General features: G+C 39.3%; 1 protein-coding gene across 1 annotated transcript in view; it reads left to right on the plus strand.

Annotated features, from left to right (window-relative positions):
- EMB1135 (RING/FYVE/PHD zinc finger superfamily protein) overlaps window positions 1-23,886 on the plus strand; it is a 109,076-nt gene that overhangs the window by 55,921 nt on the left and 29,269 nt on the right. The window contains exons 15-17 of the mRNA XM_088954611.1: window positions 7,327-7,397; window positions 7,478-7,650; window positions 7,756-7,849. Coding sequence (XP_088810737.1) covers window positions 7,327-7,397; window positions 7,478-7,650; window positions 7,756-7,849 — 338 coding nt within the window. The remainder of the gene's footprint in view (window positions 1-7,326; window positions 7,398-7,477; window positions 7,651-7,755; window positions 7,850-23,886) is intronic.

Consider the following 23,886-nt stretch of genomic DNA (forward strand, 5'->3'; position numbering starts at 1 on the left):
TAAAGAATGCGTTTCTCCATGGTGATCTAGAAGAGGAGATATACATGGACATTCCACCGGATTTTGGAGAAGGCATTAAGGGGAACAAAGTTTGTAGGTTGAAGAAAGCACTATACGGTCTCAAACAGTCTCCGAGAGCATGGTTTGGAAGGTTTACAAAGGTGATGCTTAGTACATGTTACAAGCAAAGTCAAGGTGACCACACATTGTTTATCAAACACAACCTCAGGGGGAGTTACTGCTCTATTAGTCTATGTGGACAATATAATCGTTACTGGGAATGATAAAAAGGAGAAGGAAGCATTGAAAAATTGCCTTGCCAGAGAATTTGAGATAAAAGACTTGGGGAGACTAAAGTATTTTCTTGGAATTGAAGTTGCACATTCTAAACAAGGCATCTTTATCTCTCAACAAAAGTATGTTGTTGATCTTTTGAGAGAAACAAGAAATATGGCATGTAAACCAGCTTCCACGCCTATAGATCCCAATCATAAACTTGGAGAAGCCAACGGGAATGCAAGTGTAGACAAGGAGATGTTCCAAAGACTGGTTGGAAAACTCATTTATCTTGCACATACACGGCCAGATATTGCATATGATGTAAGTGTAATAAGTCAGTTTATGCATAATCCTAAAGAAGTTCATCCACAGGCTGCTCATCGAATTCTGCACTATTTGAAAGCTAATCTAGGGAAAGGAATTTTATTCAGAAGGAATGGTGGACTGGCTCTTGAAGCATATGCAGGTGCCGATTATGCAGGATCTCCAGTAGATAGATGGTCCACTTCTGGTTACTGTACCTTCTTGGGAGGAAACTTAGTCACTTGGAGGAGTAAGAAGCAAAATGTAGTGGCTCGGTCAAGTGCAGAGGCAGAGTTCAAGGCTATGGCACAAGGAGTGTGTGAATTACTCTGGTTGAAGATAATTTTAGAAGACTTGAAGATTCCACGAGAGGAGCCTATGAAACTATATTGTGACAACAAGTCAGCCATCAATATCGCTCACAATCCTGTTCAACATGACAGGACGAAGGACATTGAAATTGATCGACACTTTATAAAAGAGAAACTGGACAACAAGCTGATTTGCACTCCCTATGTATCTACAAAAGGACAACTTGCCGATGTACTTACTAAAGGGCTCAATAGTACAGACTTTCGTAGAATTGTAGCCAAGCTGGGAATGGAGGATCTCTATTCACCAGCTTGAGGAGGAGTATTGGAAAACGTGGGGTTACTGGTGTAGATGCATATTTGGTAGTTGTGTAAAAATAGGAATGTGTGAATATGTATTCCTAAGATTGTGGAAGAGTATAATCCCTTAATAATGGGGGTTAAAATAGTTAGTCCCTTAATTATAGGGATTGATTTAGAAAGATGTTTTCTATTTATTGCAGCAGCTTACTGTATAAATATGCCGGTTGGCAATGGAATGATAAGATTAGTTTTTACCATTTCAAAACAGAATTATTATGTGATAGTTGCCCCACTCCATAGTTTTCTGTTTGTGGCGGAGGGAACATATCAGGTTTAACATTTTAGCATCTCCTTCTATGATGAATAGGTTATTGGAAGGTTTCTTTTACAGTTCTAGGAATTTCTCAGAGATGATCCGCTACTTCCTGTGTATCATTGGTTGATATGATAAGTAGGATAGTATAGAGAGTAGAAGGATTGGGTGTCATTAACTTCCAAGCAAGCTAGGAAGGACTGGTTGTTTCTCATCGTTAGTTTGCAGATCATTATAACTTTTGTTACTCTTTCAAGTGCTTTTCAGTGTTGCATGCACTCTTCTAAATGGATGGCACGTTTGTATTGTACCTGCATCGGATTCTGTTACTCCAGAGATTCTGATACTCCATTTTCTATAGGTATAGAATTGAAAAAAGGAAATATTCTAATAGCATATACTTTTTTACAAATGTGCACATGAGTCCATGTTTTGTCGTCTTGCCAAGTCAGACTCTTGGACATGTGTTGGTTTTTGACTCCTGTATCCATGTCCATGCAACACCAAAACCGAGTTATCTGAATACCAACAAAGACTAGCTTAGAATGGCTGTCTGATGCAGCTTATGGTCCATAAAAGCCTGCAATAAATTGAAATTCAATTTCTGAAATCTCAGTCTATGAAAATAGAAAAATGTATGCAAGAAAAGGACTACTAAAGCATGGAAATCAGTAGGCCTAAGTTTCAACTAAGGTCAAGCAGTCGAAAGCTTAATTATTAAAGGCTCTTTGAACTTTAAAGGTTAGCTGGAAGGGTTTTTGAATGGATATGAGCTTTTTGTTGAAATAGGTTCCAAGAGATGTGACAGTCTGGCAGATTCTTTAGCTAGAACATGGTTTACAATTACAAGTGACAATCTTGTATATGGTACAACAAGGCTGGGAGGAGATTTGTGAAGATCTTTTGTTGTAAATCTGGTGTGAGCAGTGAAGGAGGGCTTTATTTGCATCCTTTTTTATTTGTTTATTTAAATTTGATCCATTTGTAATTGGATCTAATATGGATTGATCCCAAGCAATCTGCTATGATATGATCTAAATATTAAGTATATATGCTTATATCTACATAAAATTAATATGTATCTTTTAGTAAGGTTTGTTTGATTGTTATATGTTTACTAAAGAGTCATTGGTTCAGGTGTTATGGAACCTATTTTTAAGTTACCTTGTTGATGGCATAGAATATTGAAGTTAGTTTTAATTCATTTGTTAAGTAATTTTATTCACAGTATAGAATATTGGGAGGTGGTGGAGTTCATGTGATTGATAGAGTTGCTGCAGCAGTTTAATCTGAATTCAGATGAGCAGGATATTATACTCTGGTCTGGAAACCTCAGGTAAATTCACAGTGAAATCTTTTCAGATTTTTTGCCTCCCTCCAATGCTGAAGTAGTCCCATGGGCTTGGGCGTTGGATCTGGAAAGTTAATGGCCTCTGAAAGTGAAGTTTTTCTTATGGTATGCAATTATCAACAGAATTCCTATTACAGACCACTTAAATAGAAGGGGTATGTCCATCATGAATCAATGTAGGTTCTGTCAATCAGAGGTGGAAGATGTAGCTCATCTGTTAATCTGGTGTCCTGTTACCCACCATATACGGAGCCATTTTCTGCAACAGTTCAAGGTGGTGATGGTGTTTCCAAGGGATATGCCCTGTCTGATTGCAGCATGGCTGGCAAAAATTTTTAGTAGCAGGGGAAAGGAGATCAAGGCAATTGGTTCCTGGTGTCTTATGCTGGGTTATATGGCTGGAGTGAAACAAAAATCTTCAATCAATCAGCCTTAGAGACTGATAGGTTGATTGGGAAGATAGAAAGGTGTCTGACTGAGTGGGCCAGGGTTCTGAAGGAGTTCAGATGATGGAAGCAAGATCAGTTTATTTCTCAATGGGAAAGAATTCTTTTCATGGATACCGTAAATGATAATGAGTGAACGTCTTATGTAATCAGTATACTTTTTGTGGCATCTTTTTGTATATTCTTTTATGGACTGTACAATCAGGGGGGTTTCTTTTGTATTTACTTTCTGTAATGAAATGCATCTTTTATCTTTCAAAAAAGTTATTAACTAACACAAAATTTTGATAATTTTTAGTTTAATTTATTAATGATATTAAATATTTGAGTTTGACCAGAGTCTGATCTGTACCCAACAGATCAAATTTACATCTAGACATATGCAATTTGGTTTGATCCATTTGCAGCTCTACAGGAAACTGCTATTCTCTGTATACCTGCGCCTACTCTCTTTGGTGTAGGGTTTCTAGTTTTAACTTACTGAAATTCATATTATTGTTGCTGATGATAAAATGCTAACTGAGGTTGTGGCAATAGTTAGAATGGTATAGTATGATGAAAAAATGGATGCTACAAACTGGATGGGATGCCAAATTAAGCACAATGGCTTCATCCTCTTCTTTGTAAACTCCGGATAGAGGCAAATTATAGGAAGACTCATGGTGGGGTGATAAGCCTTTAGAAGACTGTTAATATAGCCTCTTTTCTGTCGCCCTGTCTAGTAACAAAACCTATTTATCACTATCTAACTTCATCTAGGGCTGGGCTGTCATGGGGTCTTCAGTTTAGGTGAGGGCTTACAGACATATCCACAGCTTTGGACCTAATCAGTTCTTTGGACTTTGTCTCTCTGGGCTGATCCAAACCTCATTCTAGAACCTGGACACACACCCCTTCAGGTTTGTTCTCCTGAGCCTCCTTTTTTCAAAAATCGTCACCTAGTCAAATTTCTCCTCTCAGACGTTCCTCGTAAAGGCAATTTGGATTCAGCTAGTTCCACTCAAGACCAGAGCTTTCTTTTGGGAGGTGTACCACCAAAACATTAACACTTGTGATGCTGTTGAAAAGAAGATCTTGGTGTTTATTTCTCCATGTTTGTTCCTTGTGTCATGCAAGTGGGGAATCTACACAGTATTAATCTCCTGCTAGTTTGTAGCTGGTCTTTGGGAATGGATCATTGACCTATTTGGGTGTAGATGTAGAGGGCCTGATGACATTGAATCCCTCTTCAAGGGTTCTTTCTTTTCCTTACAAGAGAGCAAGGATAATATGGAGATGCTTGAGGGCCACTACCCTATGGATGGTATTGGAGGAAACTAACAGCAGAGTATTCAAATGGAGGGAAAGGATTCAAGAAGCTGTTAAGAAATATATTCAAATAAAATCTGTGTGTTGGATTACAACTTCAAAGCTCTTTGTAGCTTTTTCTACCGAAGACATGCTTAGGAGATGGAGTGTGATAGTGACTACTCAAAGGAGCAGGGTCTCCATTCATTGGACCACACCAATAGTAGGAGAGGTCAAAGTGTCAAACTAAACTTTGATGGCTGCTGCTTGGGTAATCCTTGGGCATCCAGAAATAGGAGCATTTAGAGATCATAGGGGGATCATTTTTGGCTTTATTTTCAGGATCTATTGGTGAAGGGAGATCCATAAGGGCTGAGTTATTATCCTTGTTGGAATAAGATTGGCAAGGACAATAAATTTGAGGAAATTTGTTGTGGTGGAATAATAGCTTGGGTTGTTTTGAAGCTTCATGTGCATGACACGTTAGCATGGGTTTGGGGTAAAATAGTACTTCAATCAGTATTCTTCCAACTGAGACAGATAAAGAACTAAATAGGGTAAGGTGTCATGTGCAGGAAGCTGCAAAACAGCCCAGGCTGTTCTTTCCAAACAGCAAAACCTTTCTGGGGGGGGGGGGGCTCAACACTGGTGATTGAATGGCTGCAACAGAAAAAACATGGCTCTTGGAAATATTGGAACTACTTGACGGAACTGAGAGCTTTGGCATTGGAATTGAACACACTTTTTATTTGGACTTATAGATAAGCAAATGTGCCGGCTGATGCCATTGCCAGACGTGGGGTGAAGAGAGCACAGATGTTTTGGTGTAACCTGCTGTAAGGAACTAAATGTAAGTGGAGGGGAAAATGGCAGCTACGGGCTGCAACTTGGGCTGGAAAGGAGTTCAGATGGGCTCCCCACAGAGCGTGCCCTACACACGCCACACAACACATTGCCCTTGTGCATTGGGAACACCTTCAGTACTTGTCATGGGGAGATGTTCCCAATGCATGGGGGCAATGGGCTGTGGGGCATGTGTGTGGTGCACTATGTGGGGAGCCCATCTAATTTCCTGGGTTAGCTCAAGCCAACTTGAGCCCAGCCTGAAAATTCGGGTTGGGTTGAAGTTCGGGTTGAAAAATATGAACCTAACTTAACTTTGGGTTGGGCTAGGGTTGAGGCCTTGCCGTCTTGGCCAACCTATGCATGTTGCATATATGTAAATGTTCAACTATTCATCCATTAATGCATGCATCTAACTATCTATTTGCATGTATGTATCTATGTATGTCAGTTTTAAGTTTGAAGGCGAAATTTTTCAAAAGCATGACGACTATTATCCTCTTACATATAATAGTGCTAAAACTGAATTGACCTTAACCCTTACATTTAGGAAATAAGAACATTTGGCAAACAGTAGTAGAGAAGGCAGGCCAACCCGAACCCAACCCAAGCCCAACCAGAACCCAACCCGATCTCTACTCGATGGGTTTGAGTTAGGGTTAAGGGTTTCACAGCTTGGGTTGGGTTGGGGTTGACCTCAACTTGACCTAATCTGTCCCAACTTGCACACCAAATGCCAACCTCACTAGAGGAATGCACAACTTTTTATTTGTTGTGGGATGCTTGGCAGATTGTACAAGCTATTATTTTACATACTAAATTTCTCATAGTTATCAATAAGAAAGGAAGAAAAAAAGATGGATGTTACAAACTGAAAGAACATGATTCAATCCCAATCTGTACAAGCTATATAGCTATGCCAAAGATTAATTTAGTTAATTGTTATGCACTATTGATTTCTACCACCCTGGATTAGCCATCATCAGTAGTAACTCTTGATTCCCTCTGTATCTCAAGACAATGGTGCAAATAGAGAGAAATATCCCAACTGTATTACATACTCGAGACAATGTTGTTAAGGATATTAGATAGCTGTTGGGAACAACTCCAAAGTGCATAATCCCTGCTGATAGCATTAGCTGAGTCCCTTTTGATTGCTATGGAAAAGAGGTAGCTCGACAAAGGAGTCACCTTACTAATGGGCTCAGAAAGAGCGGACTTAATATTGTTCTCTTTATTCTGAAATGAAGTCCCAATATGTTGGCTCCTTGGTTCTTCATGGAGCATCCTTCAAGCTGCATCCAACATTACTCTTTGATAAAGTTCAGACCTGCATTCTAATTCTGTTAGAAATAGTAGTAGAAACAGGTTAGAGGAGATAGAAGAGAGAGGAAGAAAAGAAGAGAAGAGAGGAGAAGAAGAAACTGGTTCAAACTAGAGAGCAAACACAAGTCTCTCCAGTTGGCCAGGTTATATTTATAGTTTTCTAAAATAAAACAAAAAGTCTGTTATGCCCCTACTTAAGTATGGGACACATCAGCACTTATACATTACACCTCATACCGACCATAAATAAAAGGACTAAACTACCCGTATAGAGTCGACACTAACACTCTACAATGCCATATCTGGGATCAATGGGATAGCTGGAATCTAGGGGATAAACCTTAGGGACTGATCACAAATGGGGGATGGACCATATTAGCTCTATACGGCTGCTGGTGCAACATGCAAGAGGATGCAACATGCAAGGAGATGGACCATACTTTGGATGCAATTTAGCTTAAAATTTTGACTCTCCTTTATTTGGGTTTGGTAGATATTATGGAGCGAAGAAATAATCAGGTAGTTATAATCATATTACTAATCAAATCTTTTTGGTCTATGCAGCCGAGTCTGACCAGGAATCCACAGAGTCTGATGACGAGTTTCAGATTTGTGAAATTTGCAATACTGAAGAGGTAACTTGTTTTTACTACTAAATGGTTTGAATGCAGGTGCCATCTTCCAGTTACTATCTTAATCTACCACATTACTTTAGGAAAGGAAAAAGTTACTCCAATGTTCTTGTTGTGGTCAACTGGTCCATTCTTCATGTTTGGTGCCACCTTTGACGGACTTAGTGCCAGAGGATTGGTCATGCCATTCTTGCAAGGAAAAGACAGATGAGTATCTCCAAGCAAGACATGTATACTTAACAGAACTTCTCAAGAGGTATCAAAATATATAGCCCCCCTGACATTCCCCCCTTAATAATTGTATTTTATATACTGGTTAACTGACGTAGATGGGATTGACTATTTTATTAACCTTCATTAGATATGAAGGAGCTATGGAGCGTAAGTCAAAAATTTTGGACATCATCCGTTCCTTGAATCTTCCAAACAATCCTTTGGATGATATTATTGACCAGGTAATGCTTACACTACCTAACCTCTTTCTTTTCTTTATCGTATGCATGTTGGTTTGGTGAATTAGTGTTCAACTTGGTTGAAGTTTCAAGAGTTCAGATAACAATAAAATTCCATTGTTCTCTGAGTATTCTTTAGAAGAGTAATAAAACAAGTTTACTAATTTGTAAGTGTGGAGATGTACAAAAAATGCCTGAGACCCGATCTAAACATCATAGTGTACCGTCCACTATACCCAAATACATACCCAATAGACCTGCATTTCAATATTGTTAAACTCCGCAATTTATGTTTCCTGGATATGAGAAGGACATGGGTGGAGGTTTCAGAATTTACACTAAGAATTGAAGTATATGATATGCATATATGCATTTATCTCATGCTCAACTTGCCCAAAATACTGCCCAGATTAGGCACACATTTCCTTTGGTTAGGAACTGAGTCAAGTGACTGCATGTTTTCTTGAAAAGCAAACATAGTTCTTATTATGATTCGGCCTGCCCTTGAGTTCTATTAGTCTGATAACAGCCAAGAAGAGAGAAGAAGAAAGAAGAAAGAAAGAGAGGAAAGAGGAGAAAAGGAGAGAAGAAAAGTCCGGTTCGATTGAGAGAAAAATTACCTCTCCTATTTGGCCAGACATGTTTTATAGTACTAACATAATGGAAAAGACACATGTGCCCTTACTTAAGTGAGGGACACTAGTTCTTATATAATATTACAGATCAGCAATCTCAACATAAGTATAAATACAGAAATACCCCTACATACTCGACACTAACACTCCCCCTCAAGCTAGTGAGTATATATCATATAATCCCAGCTTGTTACATATGTAGTCCACTCCTTCTCCGACTCAATCCTTTAGTAAATAAGTTTGCTCACTGGTTCCCTGTGTTAACATATGCAGTGTCTATCACTCCATTCAGCACCTTCTCTCTTACAAAGTGACAGTCAACCTCTATGTGCTTGGTTCTTTCATGAAACACCGGATTAGAAGAAATATGAACTGCTGCCTGATTGTCACAGTAGAGCTTCATTGGAGTGTTAACATTGTATCCTATCTCCTGTAGAAGGTTCCTCAACCACACTAATTCACAAGTAGTATGCGCCATAGTTCTATATTCTGCCTTTGCACTACTTCTCGCCACGAATGTCTGCTTCTTACTTTTCCATGTCACCAGATTACCCCTAAGAAAAGTGCAATAGCTTGTGGTAGACCTCCTATCATACATAGAACCGACTCAGTCAGCATCAGATTATCCTTCTATTTCAAGTTTTCCACCACTTTTGTATATCAAACCACGACTAGAAGCCCCTTTTAAATAACTCACAATTCTTAGAACCGCACCCCAATAAGGAACCAGAGGTTTCTGCATGAACCGACTTGCCACACTAACTGCAAATGAAATATCTGGCCAAGTAATGGTTAGGTAGTTCAGTTTAACTACAAGTTGTCGGTATCTTCCAGGGTTTTCAAATACTTCACCCATATCACTGCTCAACTTAGTATTTGTTTCCATAGGTGTTTCAGTTGGTTTAGCACCCAACAAACCTGTTTCCTCCAGCAAATCAAGCACATATTTCCTCTGACACAAATTAATAGCATGCTTAGACCTTGCTACTTCTATCCCCAAGAAATATTTCAATTTACCAAGGTCCTTTGTTTGAAAATGTTCCTGTAGAAAAGTTTTCAATTTACCAATTTATTAAGGTCCTTTGTCATTCCTGATAATAACAATATCATCTACATACACCACCAATAGGAATTTTCCTACCTGAGAGTCATGACTGAAGACTAAATGATCAACTTGGCACTGTTTCATACCAAACTTCTTTACCACCTCACTGAACCTACCAAACCATGCTCGAGGAGACTGTTTAAGCCCATAAATAGCTTCTTTAGTCTGCATACCTTACCATCCTCCCCCTGAGCAACAAACTCCAGTGGTTGTTCCATATAGACCTCCTCGAGCAAATCACCATGCAAGAAAGCATTCTTGATATCAAGTTGATAGAGGGGTCAATCATACATAGTAGCATGAGAGATCACAACACGAATCGGACCTATCTTAGCAACTGGAGAGGTGTCTGTGTAGTCAATACCATAGGTTTGGGAGTACCCTTTTGCAACCAATCTAGCTTTTAGGCGCTCTACACTATCATCAGGTAAATACTTAACAGTATAAACCCACTTACAACCGACAACCTGCTTCCCAAGGCACCACCCTAGAGAGGCAAGGACTTCTTGGACATCTTTAGGGACAACAACAGGGGATAACAAATAGATGACTTGGCGATGGGAAGTGGAAAGGGAGTGAGTGAAACATAATTTGAAATAGGATAAAGGGTACAAGTGCGTTTACCTTTCCGTAAGGCAATGGGAAGATCAAGATCAGATACTGGGTTTGGGGCTGGTGTAGAGACCACTGCCGGATCTGTCGACCTGATGGAGTTGGAGGAGTAGCAGCCGGTAGATGTGGGTGATGTGTAAACACTTGACATATAGGTGGTCGTTCAACAGGTGGTGGCATTGGAGGCAAGGACTTGGTCACAACTGGAACAAGGGGAACATAATCCGCAACTGGAAGTGGAAGTGGAGGAGGTGATGAGGAGGAAGAAGCATCACTGGACCCCAAGAAAAATGGAGTAGACTCAAAGAAGGTAACATCAGCACACACAAAGCAACATCGAGAACTAGGATGATAACACTTATACCCTTTCTGGGTCCGGGGATAGCCAAGGAAGATGCACTTAGTGGATCGTGCATCTAACTTGTCCTTCCCAGGGCCAAGATTATGGATGAAGCAGACACACCCAAAAGCTCGAGGAGAAAGAGGAAACAAAGACAAGGTGGGAAACAAGGTAGTGAATGGGGAATGACCATCAAGGATAGACGTAGGCATCCGATTAATCAAGAAGCAAGAAGTAAGCACTGCATCACTCCAAAAGGGTTTGGGAACATTCATGTGATGCATGAGGGATCGAGCTGTTTCCAAAAGATGACGATTCTTTCTCTCAACCACCCCATTTTGTTGTGGGGTTTTGGTACATGAGGTCTGATGTATAATGCCATGTTGGTCCAAGTATTTTTGAAATGATGAAGAGAAATATTCACGATCATTATCGGAACGGAAAATTTTAACGTGAACACCAAATTGGTTGTGAATCAGCATAAAATTTTTGGAAGATGGTAAATAATTCACTCATTTCTTTCATTAAATAGAGCCACATCATCCTTGAATAATCATCAACAAAAATGACAAAATATCTATATCCATTGTCTGACATCACTTTATAAGGACCCCAAACATCTAAATGAACCAAAGAAAAAGGACTCAACACAGTTTTCAACCCTAGGACTAAAGGGAGCACGATGATGTTTCCCCAACTGACACGACTCACAATCTAAAATAGAAAGTTGACTCAACGAAGGAACCAAAGACTTCAAAACTTTCAGCGAAGGATGACCAAATTGACAGTGCCACTAGAGAGGAGAGAGAGATGACTGGAGAGCTGTTGATGTTCTTCCACCACCGTCAAGATAATACAATCCACCAGCTTCATGCCCTCCACCAATCTTCATCCCCGTCTTGAGATCCTGAAAAACACATGAAGAAGGGTAAAAAGTAATAGAACAATTGAGTGACTTGGTCAACTTACTAACAGGCATAAGGTTAAACGGAACATTAGGGACATACAAAGCTGAGGATAAAGATAAGGGGGTCATGTTAACATTGCCAACACCACAATTGGAGGATGTGGAACCATTAGCAAGGGTAACAGATTGTGATGTTGAGCAATGAGAGAGGGAGGAAAACACACATGGAATTCCAATCATGTGATTGGAGGCTCTAGAGTTAGTAATCCAGGGATTGGGTGTGGATGCCAAACAAGCCATACCTGAGTGTGCGAAAGTAGCCGTGTTCTGCTGAAATGTGGATTGGATAAACCTCTCATACGCATCACGGGGAACACTCACCATCTCCTTCCCGGGAACATCTATGGATGTAGGAGGCATCTGATCAGCTGAACGACTCTCCTGTCTGAAACTGGTGTCACTAGTCATGGCATGATTGGCCCAAGTTGAGGGTAGACCATGCAACTCATAGCAATAATTAATGGTATGTCCATTCATACCAGAATGAGTACATCTCCTCGGACCCAAGCCATGTCCTCTGCCTCGAGCTCCCCCTGAATCTCTACCTCCAGTACGACCACCACCATGGTTATATGTAGGTCCACCACCACCACTCCGGCCATATACCGGACCACTGCTACCACTACGGCCAGACTGAGCTCCCCAAGCTCCACCTCTAACACCACGGCCCCTTGATACTGCAAAGGCTCATCTATTAGAAACATTAGAGTTCTCGGTAGATCTAATAGAAGTCCTCCGAAGTTGAGCAAACACCTCTTCCAAGGAAGGGAGAGTTGATCCTCATAGTATCTGAGCTCGCACTGGTTCATACTCAGATTTCATCCCCACCAAAAATCGAGTCACATCAAGCTATTCTCTCTGTTTTGCTGAAGTTTGACATAAAAAATGAGGGGGCGATAAACATTCAACTCATTACGAATGTTTCTCATACTAGCATAGTACTCCTCAAGACTCTGATTGCTCTCTTGCGGATTAAAGTATTCCTGATACATGAAATTTACACTAATTTTGGATTCCATACTGTTCCATAACCACGTGATAATCTGTGCATCCTCTTGTTCCCAGTCATTATACTCATGAGAATCAGTGGAGGGTTTCTCCTCCCTTATGTGTTTCACCTTCTTCTTTGCCTTTAGAAAAACTTCTACAGATTTAGGTAGTCAGTAGGTTTAATGGAGGTCATTTGAACATTCAGGTAGTCAGTAGGTTTCATCACATTAGATTTTCTATCACTACTATCTCCCATTGCTGAATTCTGTTATTACTGAATTCGGCACACTACACACTACTTGATCACACTGATCACACTGGTTTCAGCACTTGTTATTGCTGAATATTGCACCTTTTACACCACAAACCCTACCCCACGACTACCTGAAATCTCACCACACTATATGAGGACCACTCCCCATTCGAATCACACGAAAAAACAGCATAAACCCTAGCATACTACAGTCTGAAATCCCACCATATGATCTGAAACATACTTCCTATTTGATTCATAACAAAAATATGCATAGAAATCTCTTACCTTGTCACCTGAAAAAAAACCACACAAAAAGAAATCAGACCACACAAGACACCCGCTGCACCACACGAATCAGCCCTCTTCTCTTCATCGATTAGGGAAGGGCTTCTTAGAAACCACAGCAACCGACCATGAACAGCACAACTGGTGGCATAGAGACCTCCAAGGGAAGAGGGCGACCACTCCTTTTCAGCCCTTTCCCTTATCTCCAATTGATGGCAGAGAAATCAAGAGAAAACCCTAGACTGAGTGCGCAGAAAACAGAAATCTGGGCAGATCCGAGTTGCTTAGTTGTGGTCTGATACAATATTATGCTTTGGCCTGCCCTTGAGTTCTGTTAGTCTGATAACAGCCAAGAAGAGAGAAGAAGAAAGAAGAAAGAAAGAGGGAGAAAAGAGGAGAAAAGGAGAGAAGAAAAGTCTGGTTAGAATAAGAGAAAAATTACCTCTCCCATTTGGCCAGACATGTTTTATATTACTAACATAATGGAAAAGACATATGTGCCCTTACTTAAGTGAGGGACACTAGTTCTAATATAATATTACAGTTCAGCAACCTCAACATAAGTATAAAGACAGAAATACCCCTACATACTCGACACTAACAGTTCTTAATTCTTATGATGACATCTCTTTGATGAATTGTTTATCCACTTTAATGTATTTTGTTTGATTATGTTGGTTAAGATTGTGGTGGCAATGTGGTTGTTTCAATACAATTTTATTGGGTGTCTAATTGAAAAACTTAATTCACTAAGCAAATCTTTCAATAATGTTGCTTAGAAGTTAGAAACACCATTAGGCATAGCTTAATACTTTACTTTCACTAGATGAGTAACAGTTGGCTATTTCTTACTGATGCAAGTAATATGGTTCCCCCTGCCCGAGTTAAGGTAGAATACACAGAAATTGAATGTTGATTTGCACATGTCTATCAACAACTGTGTATGCTATCGTGCCAAGAAGTTTATGGTTAGGGAATAAAAGACCTTTTCCTGGATAAGACTTAAAAGTATCACAAAACCCTTTATGCTGTCTAGATAAACAAGTTTGGAGTATCCATATGCTGAGTAATCCCACCTGCAACATAGCCTATGTTTGATAGACATACACAGTTTTTTATTTTCTTTTAATAATTTATTAATTTTTAAAGAAAAATCGGACCGTATCAAATCCGACTTAGCGATAGGATTCGAATTCAAATCGAGTCCTATCAGATCCTATCGCTTCGGATCGAATTTGAATATACCCTGATTCGAATATGATCCGATCCCTTTGCATCCCAAGGGGGGTCTGTAACCATATGGGGGAATCCCATTCCCTCAAGAATGGGGATGAGAATCCCATTACTGCCAAGCAAACTGTAGGAATTGGAATGGCCCATTCCGATTCTGATTCCAGGCACTTATTCCTGGAAACCAAACGAACCCTTAGGACCATCCACATTATGATTTACAATAAAAGCTATTTCCTTCTGGTTTCATCCCTCTTAGACAACCCACCAATTCCCAAGTTTGATTCTTTAATAGTTTTCATCTTTTACGAAAGCTATTTCCTACTCAACTTTTGAAAGATTATTTGCAACATTATGGAATAGATACTTGCATATTTTCCCTTGAATTTAATCTTTGAATTTTGTAATTGTAAGAAAATAAAGATGAGTGAAAGAGAAGAATGCAGGTTCAAGGAAAAGAAAAAGTGAGGCATGAGCCTCATTCTGTTATTTATATCATTCTACAATACAAATTAAATAACAGGTATACCCCTGTTTGTGTACTCTCTATAATATTACTAACTAAACCCTGTCAAACCAAGTTTTTGACAAAAGCAGGAAAAAGAAAAATAACAACCATCCAAGATGCCTTAAAAAAAGAAGTGTTAGGTGTCATGTTTATGCCCTTTTACTTATGGTTTATTTGTTTATGTTCTGTCCCGCCTTTTAAGGGCAGAATAGTCATTCTATTTATAGTTAGGTATCGATTGGTTGGATTTCTTCTCTCTGCCTCTCTTTTTCTTTTGTACTTGTAGCTGCTTCTAAGTCAGAACTAGACTGTGTAATATGGTATCGGATCAATTTGAAGATCACAATGTTTGGGTTGCTCCATTGCAAACTGGGTGACTAGGGTTCAAATCTTGGAAACAACATCTCTATATGTGCAGGGGTATGACTGTGTACATCTGTCCCTCCCCAGGCCCTGCATTGGTGGGAGCCTCGTGCATTGGGCTACCCTTTTATCAATTTGAAGATTGCAATTTCTTCAGGAAGCATTTGAAGCTTGTGGCTCTTCTAGTTGGTGTTTTCAACCCATGGTCAATCCAGCCAGTTGGAATACTTGACTTGTCATGTGGCAAGAATTCTAGGTATGTTTCACCACTGAACCACATGCATACCATTGACTTGGTCAATGATCTGGTCACCTGGCTGGTTGAACTATTGAACAATTTTGCATGGTCAGAAGGTCATGGGTTAAATACTAATATTTTTTTGTTTTTATCTTTATCCATTTCCATCTTAATAAAAATAATTTTTGTTTTCACACTTATTTTTGTTTAGCATGATGAATTTATGATATTATAGATATGCCCAATTTTTTTTACAAAATTTCTGTATTATTTTGCAATATATATTTTCTATATTTTATTATTTAATTATGATGTCACAGGTTTACCCATTTGACCTGGTGGTTAAGATGGTGACTTGCCACCTGGGCGGAAAATAATTTTGTTTCTAGGTTGGTATTAAAAGCACTGCTTCTAGTAGTGATTTCAGTTGCTTTGTCTTCTCTCTTTGAGTTCTTGGCTGGGTTGGACTTTGAATTCGATATTGCTAGGCAACATCTCCTTTCTAGAGAAAGTTTGACTTTTTCTCAAGCTTATGCCTTTGTCTCTTGGGAGGAGAGCAGGAGGAATGTCATGTTGAGACAGCCTGGGATTGATCAGTTAGCTATGGTTAGTGCAATTAAATCTAAGCCAAATGGAGATGGGGGAGTAGTGAGGTTAGGAAGGACTTGGTGTGTGACTATTGCAAGAAGACTAAACATACCAGAGACAATTGTTGGAAGCTTTACCTTCATCTCCTACCAGCTCGGATCAAGAACAAGAAGGGAAATGCAAATGTGGCAATTATAGGAGACCGTTTAGGACCCTCTCCTAGGTTGATCTGGAGTCCATTGCAATAACAACAGTTAGGATTGAATTGGAAAAATTATGAACAACTTATGAGTAAGAAGGATTCAGTCAGTTCTAGTTCTTCAGATAGATTGGTGGAGAGGTGCAAATTATTCTATCTGAGCATGTGTGGAGTCAACCCTCTTTTGGTGGCATTGATAGACTTGTGAGGCTGGTCGTAATGGATCAGACAATGGGCCTGTCGTTGCTGATGGTGGAATAGGTGGATCAAATGACACCGGAAGAGGGATAGGTTGTGAGTTCTCCTCCCCAAAACACTCCCTCTGAGGAGAACAACCCAAGAAAAAGAAAGTAGACTCAAAAAATGTAACATCCATAGTAACATACATGCTCCCCGACATTGGATCATAACAACAATACCTCTTTTCTGAGTTTATGTATGTTGCTGCTTTCTTTTTCTTGCGTGGTTCTCCTCAAGGGGAGTGTTTTGGGGAGGAGAACTCACAACCTATCCCTCTTCTAGTGTCATTTGTTCATTCATCTGATCCACCTATTCCACCATTAGCAACTACAGTTCAACTGCCTGATTCACTGTAGACAGCCTCACAGGCCTATCAACGCCACTAGAAGAGGGTTGACTCTACACATGCTCAGATAGAAGAACTTGCAACACTCCCCATTAGTCCATCTGAGATCCCAAGTTTGAATAGTACAATTCCAGGTATTTCCCTTGAGCCTAAGCCTGTTATTTCCCCTGATAATGATGCTTCGGTACCTAACATTGTTGTGGCAGCTGATCCCTCTGATCATGATCTTCCCATTGCACTTTGCAAAGGGAAGATAAAGTATACAACCCGTTGCATTTCACAACATCTCTCCTACAGTGCCTTATCACCCTCCTACCGTGCTTTCCTTTCTTCCTTGGATTCTGTGTCTATACCTAAGAATGTCAGTGAGGGTCTCTTCAAATTTGAGTGGAAACTAGCTATGAAAGAAGAAATGGAAGCCTTGGTTAAAAATCAGACATGGGAAATAGTTGATCTTCGTACAGACAAAGAGACAATTGGATGCAGATGATTGTTCACTGTGAAGTACAGGGCTGATGGTAGCATAGAGAGGTACAAGGCAAGGTTTGTTGCAAAAACTTATACATAGACCTATGGTATTGATTACTTGGAGACTATTGCACCAGTTGCTAAGATGAGCTCAATTCGGTTTCTCTTTTCCCTAGCAACTACCTATTCATGGCCTCTATTCCATCTTAATGTTAAAAATGCTTTCCTTAATGGTGATTTGCAAGAAGAGGTATATATGGACATTCCAATTGTTTTTTATGAGAATGTTGGTAAGGGAAAAGTTTGCAAGTTGAAGAAATCACTATAAGGTTTGAAACAGTCACCTAGGGCATGGCTTGATAGGTTTAGAGGAGCACTTATTCGTTTTGGGTACACGGACTCAATCTATCATACTCTCCTTGTAAAAAGGAGAGAGACACTCTTGTCTGTATTGATTATATATGTAGATGATATAGTTGTTACATGAAATGATCTGAAGGAGATTGATGCACTCAAGAAGTCACTACAACAAGTGTTTGAGATCAAGGATCTAGGTGAACTGAAATATTTTTTGGGGATTGAGGTTGTAAGATCCAAGTGTTGGATTCTATTGATCCAAATCATAGGATTAATGCTTTGAATGGTGAGTTGGTTAAGGATGTAGGAAGATTATGGCACGTCCAAACATCTCCTATGCTGTTAGTGTTGAGTCAGTATATGCATGCTTTTGAGGTTCAACACTGGGAAGCCATTGAGAGGATACTTGCACATTGAAAGATTGGGCAGGTTGCTTAGATGTAGATTGGGCAGGTTGATCAAGGATCTTGGATACTTTTGAGGTTCAGCACTGGGAAGTCATAGAATTAATGCTTTCGATTTCTCTTCTTAGACCATGAAAATTTAAATTTGAAGTCCTACACAGATGCAGATTGGGCAGGTTGCTTAGATGATAGGAGATCTACATCAGGGGTATGCACCTTTGTGGGAGGAAATTTGGTCTCATGGAATAGTAAAAAACAGTTAGTTGTGGCTAGATCAAGTGCATAGGCTGAATATAGATCTATGGCTCATGGTGTTTCAGAACTACTTTGGGTGAAATCTCTATTGAGTGAGATTGGAATAAAAGCGGAGGAGCCCATGTTGTTTTATTGTGACAACCAAGCTGCAATCATTATTGCCCATAATCCAATTCAGCATGATTGGACTAAACACATTGAGGTTGATAGGCACTTCATAAGAGAAAGGGTGACAACTGGAGAAGTCTGCTTGCCTTATGTCTGCTCTGAACTACAATTGTTGTGGTCCCCATTTCACAAGCTTGAATACAATCTATGCAAGTTGGGAATGTGTGACATTTACTCCCAACTTGAGGGGGAGCATTGAGGTTTTAGACAAATTATGTAGTCTATAGTAGTAGTTTTTGATTATTTATTGTTTAGATAGGAAGTGGGGACCACAACACTCTTGGTAAGTCCTTTTTGAGCAGTTATTTTAATTGTTTTATGCTGTTTTATGTGTTAGCCACCCTATAAGGGCATATTGGTCTTTGTACTTCTTCAACATTATTGCTCTCTTTTCTCTCTCAAATTTCTTTTCCTCCTTTTCTCCTTTCTTCTCTACTTCTTCAAGAAATATTCTTTTCTTTTATAGATCTTTATTTCTATTGGAAAGGGATGACGAGGATCATTCCTTGTGGAATCCTAGTCAGAATCTTTCCTGTTTTTTAGTTATTTATTTTCTTATTTAGGCTGTGATTATCTTCCTTTTTTAGGCTGTGGTTTAGTTTCTTTTTTTTAGGCTAAATTAGTGGGTTAGTTTCCTAGAATAGCTCCTAGATTGATTCTTAGAAGTTGTATATATTTGTATAGATCTTCTGAATGAAATTAGAACAGAAATCTTTAAACATTTGTTTCTGTTTTCATGGCATCAAAGCCTGCGGCGATGTTTGGAACTAGCCATTCTTCATCAACAGTGGACTCGACAGTAGTAGATTCAACCATGAATGCATCGAGATCCCTTGGAACCTCCTTCACCACCTCTGACATAAGCCATTCTCTGCAGATTACCCAACACAAATTAAATGGGTGCAATTTTTGTGAATGGTTTCAATCCGTTTTGTTAGTGATTCGAGGAAAAGGAAAAGTGGGTTACCTTACTGGTGAAATCCCTCCTCCAGCGAGCAGTAATGCGAGTTACAAGACATGGGAAGCAAAAAATTCCATTGTCATGGCGTGGTTAATCAATTCCATGGAGCTGCAAATAGGACACACGTATCTGTTTTACAAGAATGCTCACGAAATATGGAAGGCTGTTTAGGAGATGTACTCAGATCTTGGAAACACATCTTAGTGTTTTGAAATTCGTTCTCTAAGGTAGGGATCAATTACTGTACAATCAAGTCTTTGAGAAAGATCGAGTATTTGATTTTCTTCAAGGACTCAATAAAGACCTGGATGAAGTACGATGTCGTATTCTTGGAATCAAACCCCTTCCTTCACTTCATGAGGTGTTCTCTGAGGTTCGACGAGAAGAAAGCAGGAGGAAAGTCATGCTGAACCCATCCTCACACGGAATCCTAGAGGAACAATCTCAAGGATCTGCACTTGCATCTACTCGGTCTCAACCTCAAAAGAAAAAAGAAAACCACCAGTGGTGTGAACACTACAAAAAGCCGTATCACACAAAGGAGACTTGCTGGGACATTCGTGGAAAACCTCCAGATTGGAAACCACAGAATCAGAGAAAAGGCAACCCATCAGCTCATGTAGTCGAATCTGCTAAGACAAAGAAGCCTAACACAACAACTTTCACACCGGAACAAATGGAGATTTTAAGGCCTCTTCTTCACCAGCAACAAATTTCTGAGGCATCAAGTTCTACACGTACAACAACAATTGCACAATGAGGTAATATCTCATCATCTCTATTATCATGAAAAGATGATCTCAATGATTGGATTGTTGACACCGGTGCATCAAATCATATGACAGGACATCATACAACTTTTTTGAATTATAAAAAATGTGATGGTGAGATAAGTCTCAGTGGCAAATGGGAATACAATAATTGTGGCTGGAGTTGGAGATGTTTTTTACCAAGGACTTTATTTGAAATCTGTTCTTCATGTTCCGAGTTTAAGATATAATCTCCTTTCTGTTAGTAAGTTAACTAAGGATCGAAATTGTAAAATAACATTTCTTTGTGATCGTTGTATTTTTCAGGATCCATCTTCGGGGAAGATGATTGGCAATGCCGAAGAACGACATGGTCTCTACTATCTCACTAATTCTTCTCCAAGGCCAAAGCCACATCTATCTCTTTCTGTGTCTAGTTCGTTGAATTCATATGTAATTCTATGGCACAAACACTTAGGACATCCTAGTTTTCAATATTTGAAACATTTGTATCCAAACTTATTTTTCAATAAAGATCCTTCTTCTATCCATTGTGAGTCATGTATTCTTGCGAAACAGTCCAGAAAAAATTATCGTATTCACAATTACAAACCTTCCAAACTGTTCCATCTTGTTCACAATGATATTTGGGGAGCATCACAGGTTGTGCATTTAACAGTCAAGAGATGGTTCATCACCTTCATAGATGATCATACTCATGCTTGCTGGGTCTATCTCTTGAAGAACAAATCTGATGTCGGGTATGTGTTTCAACATTTCCATAAAATGATAAAGAATGTGTTCCAATGCAACATTCACATACTCCGCTCAGATAATTGAGAGTACTTTGCACAGATTCTTGGAGATTACCTCATTCAGAATGGCATATTTCATTAAAGCTCATGTACATCTACCTCACAGCAAAATGGGGTTGCAGAACGAAAAAATTGTCATTTGTTGGAGGTAGCTCGATCACTCATGTTTGCTAGTGCTGTTCCACATCTTTTTTGGGGAGAATTTGTATTAACTGCTGCCTATTTAATCAATAGATTTCCATCAAAACCCCTCAAATTCCGTACACCAGTCAGTTATCTCCAAAAAGAATTCCCTCATATTTGTTTACTCAACTGTCTCCCACCAAAAATATTCGGGTGTTCTGTGTTTGTTCATAATACCAGTCCTACTCAGGGAAAACTTGATCCAAAGGCCATCAAATGTATCTTCATAGGATACTCCCACTAAAAAAGGATATAAATATTACAATCCTGTCACAAAAAAATTCTATGTATCCTATGATGTTACATTCCTGGAAGATCAATCCTTCTATTCCCATGATTCTCTTCAGGGGGAGAACTTAATTGAAGATAATCATTGGGATCCTTCAATATCTCTTCCTGTGTCTTTGCCCCAGTCTCCATTAGTGTCCACTTTACCATCCTCTGAGTCTCCACCATTACCCCTACCAGATACAACCACAGGTCTCAGTCAAGGGGGAGAATCAGTCCAACAACAAAGTGAACTAATTGTTTACTCAAGGAGGCCCCATGTTACTTGGCAAAACCAATCATCGGAACCTATGGCGGATTCACCACAAGATTCACAAAAAGGTGCTGTTACAAGTGATGATCTGGATGTTCCCATTGTTATAAGAAAGGGGGTAAGATCTTGTACTCAACATCTGATTTCAAATCATTTGTCATATTTCCGTTTATCTAACACTCATAGGGCATTTGTATCTCAACTTGGTAATGTAACAATTCCTGCAAATATATATGATGCCTTGAGAGATTCAAAATGGAAGGTTGCTGTTTTGGAAGAGATGAAGGCACTAAATGACAATAATACTTGGGAAGTTGTAAACGTGCCTGAAGGGAAGAAGTTAGTGGGGTATAAGTGGATTTTTACGGTGAAAGTAGGCTTGGAAGGGAAAATAGAGAGATACAAGGTGCGTTTGGTTGCTCAAGGGTATACGCAAATATACGGGCTTGACTACGAAGAAACTTTTGCACCAGTTGCAAAATTGAATTCTATACGGGTTCTCTTGTCTATGGCAGCCAACTTGGATTGGGAATTGCACAAAATGGATGTTTCAAATGCTTTCCTAAATGGAACTCTGGATGAAGAAGTCTACATGAAGCTGCCTCTTGGCTTCGAAGACAAAGAAAAACCAGGATCAATGTGTAAATTGAAGAAGTCTTTGTATGGGTTAAATCAATCTCCTAGGGCATGGTTCATTCGATTCAGCACAGTTATGAAAAGATTTGGATACACACAAGCACAGGCAGATCACACCCTATTCATAAAACAATCAAGGGATGGAAAAAAATCAATCTTGATTGTGTATTTTGATGATTTGGTATTCAAGGTGATGACAATGATGAGATTACGAATCTCAAGGGCCTACTACAATCTGAGTTCAAAGTTAAGTATCTTGGAAAACTTCAGTATTTCCTTGGGATGGAAATTGCTAGAAGCAAAACTGGTATTTTCATTTCTCAAAGAAAATACATCCTAGATCTGTTGAAGGAAACCGGGAAGCTTGGTTGTCGTCCAGCTAGCACTCCACTGGAGAAGAATTGGAAGCATAAGATCTTTGAGAATGATCCTCTAGCTAACAAAGAGAGGTATCAACGTCTTGTGGGAAAACTAATCTATCTATCACTTACTAGGCTCGATATTGCCTATGGTTAGTTAGTTTATGCATGCTCCAACCGAGAGACATCAGTGTGTTGTTGATTAGATCCTTAGATATTTGAAAGGAACTCCTGGCAAGGGTATTGTTCAAGAAAAGTGATAACCAGTTAGTTGAGGGATTTGCAAATGCTGATTGGGCTGGTTCGGTTGAGGACTGTAAGTCTACTACAGGATATTGTACAAAGGTTTGGGGGAATGTTGTTACATGGCGAAGTAGGAAGCAAACTGTTGTGTCCAAAAGTAGTGCAAAAGAAGAATACAGGGCAATTGCACAAGGGATTTGTGAGTTAATATGGCTTGAACGACTACTGTCAGACTTAAATGTTTCCACTTGATAGTCCAATGAAATTGTATAGTGATAGTAAGTCAGCAATATCAATTGTACACAACCTTTTTCAACATGATCGAATGAAGCATGTTTGCATTGACAGAAATTTCATCAAATCAGAGATCGAAAGTGGAAAAATTTGTCTATCCTATGTGCCATCTGGTTCACAGGAAGCAGACATCCTCACTAAACCATTACTTAGGGTCGGGTTTGAGACAAATGTATCCAAACTGGGAATGATTGATATACATTCACCAGCTTGAGGGGGAGTGTTGGAAAAGGATGACGGGGATTATTCCTTGTGGAATCCGAGTCAGAATCTTTCCTGTTTTTTAGTTATTTATTTTCTTATTTAGGCTGTGATTATCTTCCTTTTTTTAGGCTGTGATTTAGTTTCCTTTTTTTAGGCTAATTTAGTGGGTTAGTTTCCTAGAATAACTCCTAGATTGATTCTTAGAAGTTGTATATATTTGTACAGATCTTCTGAATGAAATTAGAACAGAAATCTTCAAACATTTGTTTCTGTTTTGAATTTCAGCACCTTTCTACTTGGACAATAGAACCTGAATAGAATTCTTCTTAGTCACAGATGCAAAAGTCTCCTAATAATGTATTCCATATGCTTGCATATTTCTTTTAGCAACTAGTTAGCTTTGTGTTTTTCTATTGATCCATCAGCCTTGTATTTTACTTCAAAACAATGTTATCAATGCGGTGGAGTGTTGGCTAGTTGTCTAGGCTTCCCTAGTTAATG

This window comes from Nelumbo lutea, chromosome 7, assembly GCF_056320005.1.
Source record: "Nelumbo lutea isolate HS-2025 chromosome 7, American lotus-T2T, whole genome shotgun sequence".
NCBI classification, from domain to species: domain Eukaryota; kingdom Viridiplantae; phylum Streptophyta; class Magnoliopsida; order Proteales; family Nelumbonaceae; genus Nelumbo; species Nelumbo lutea.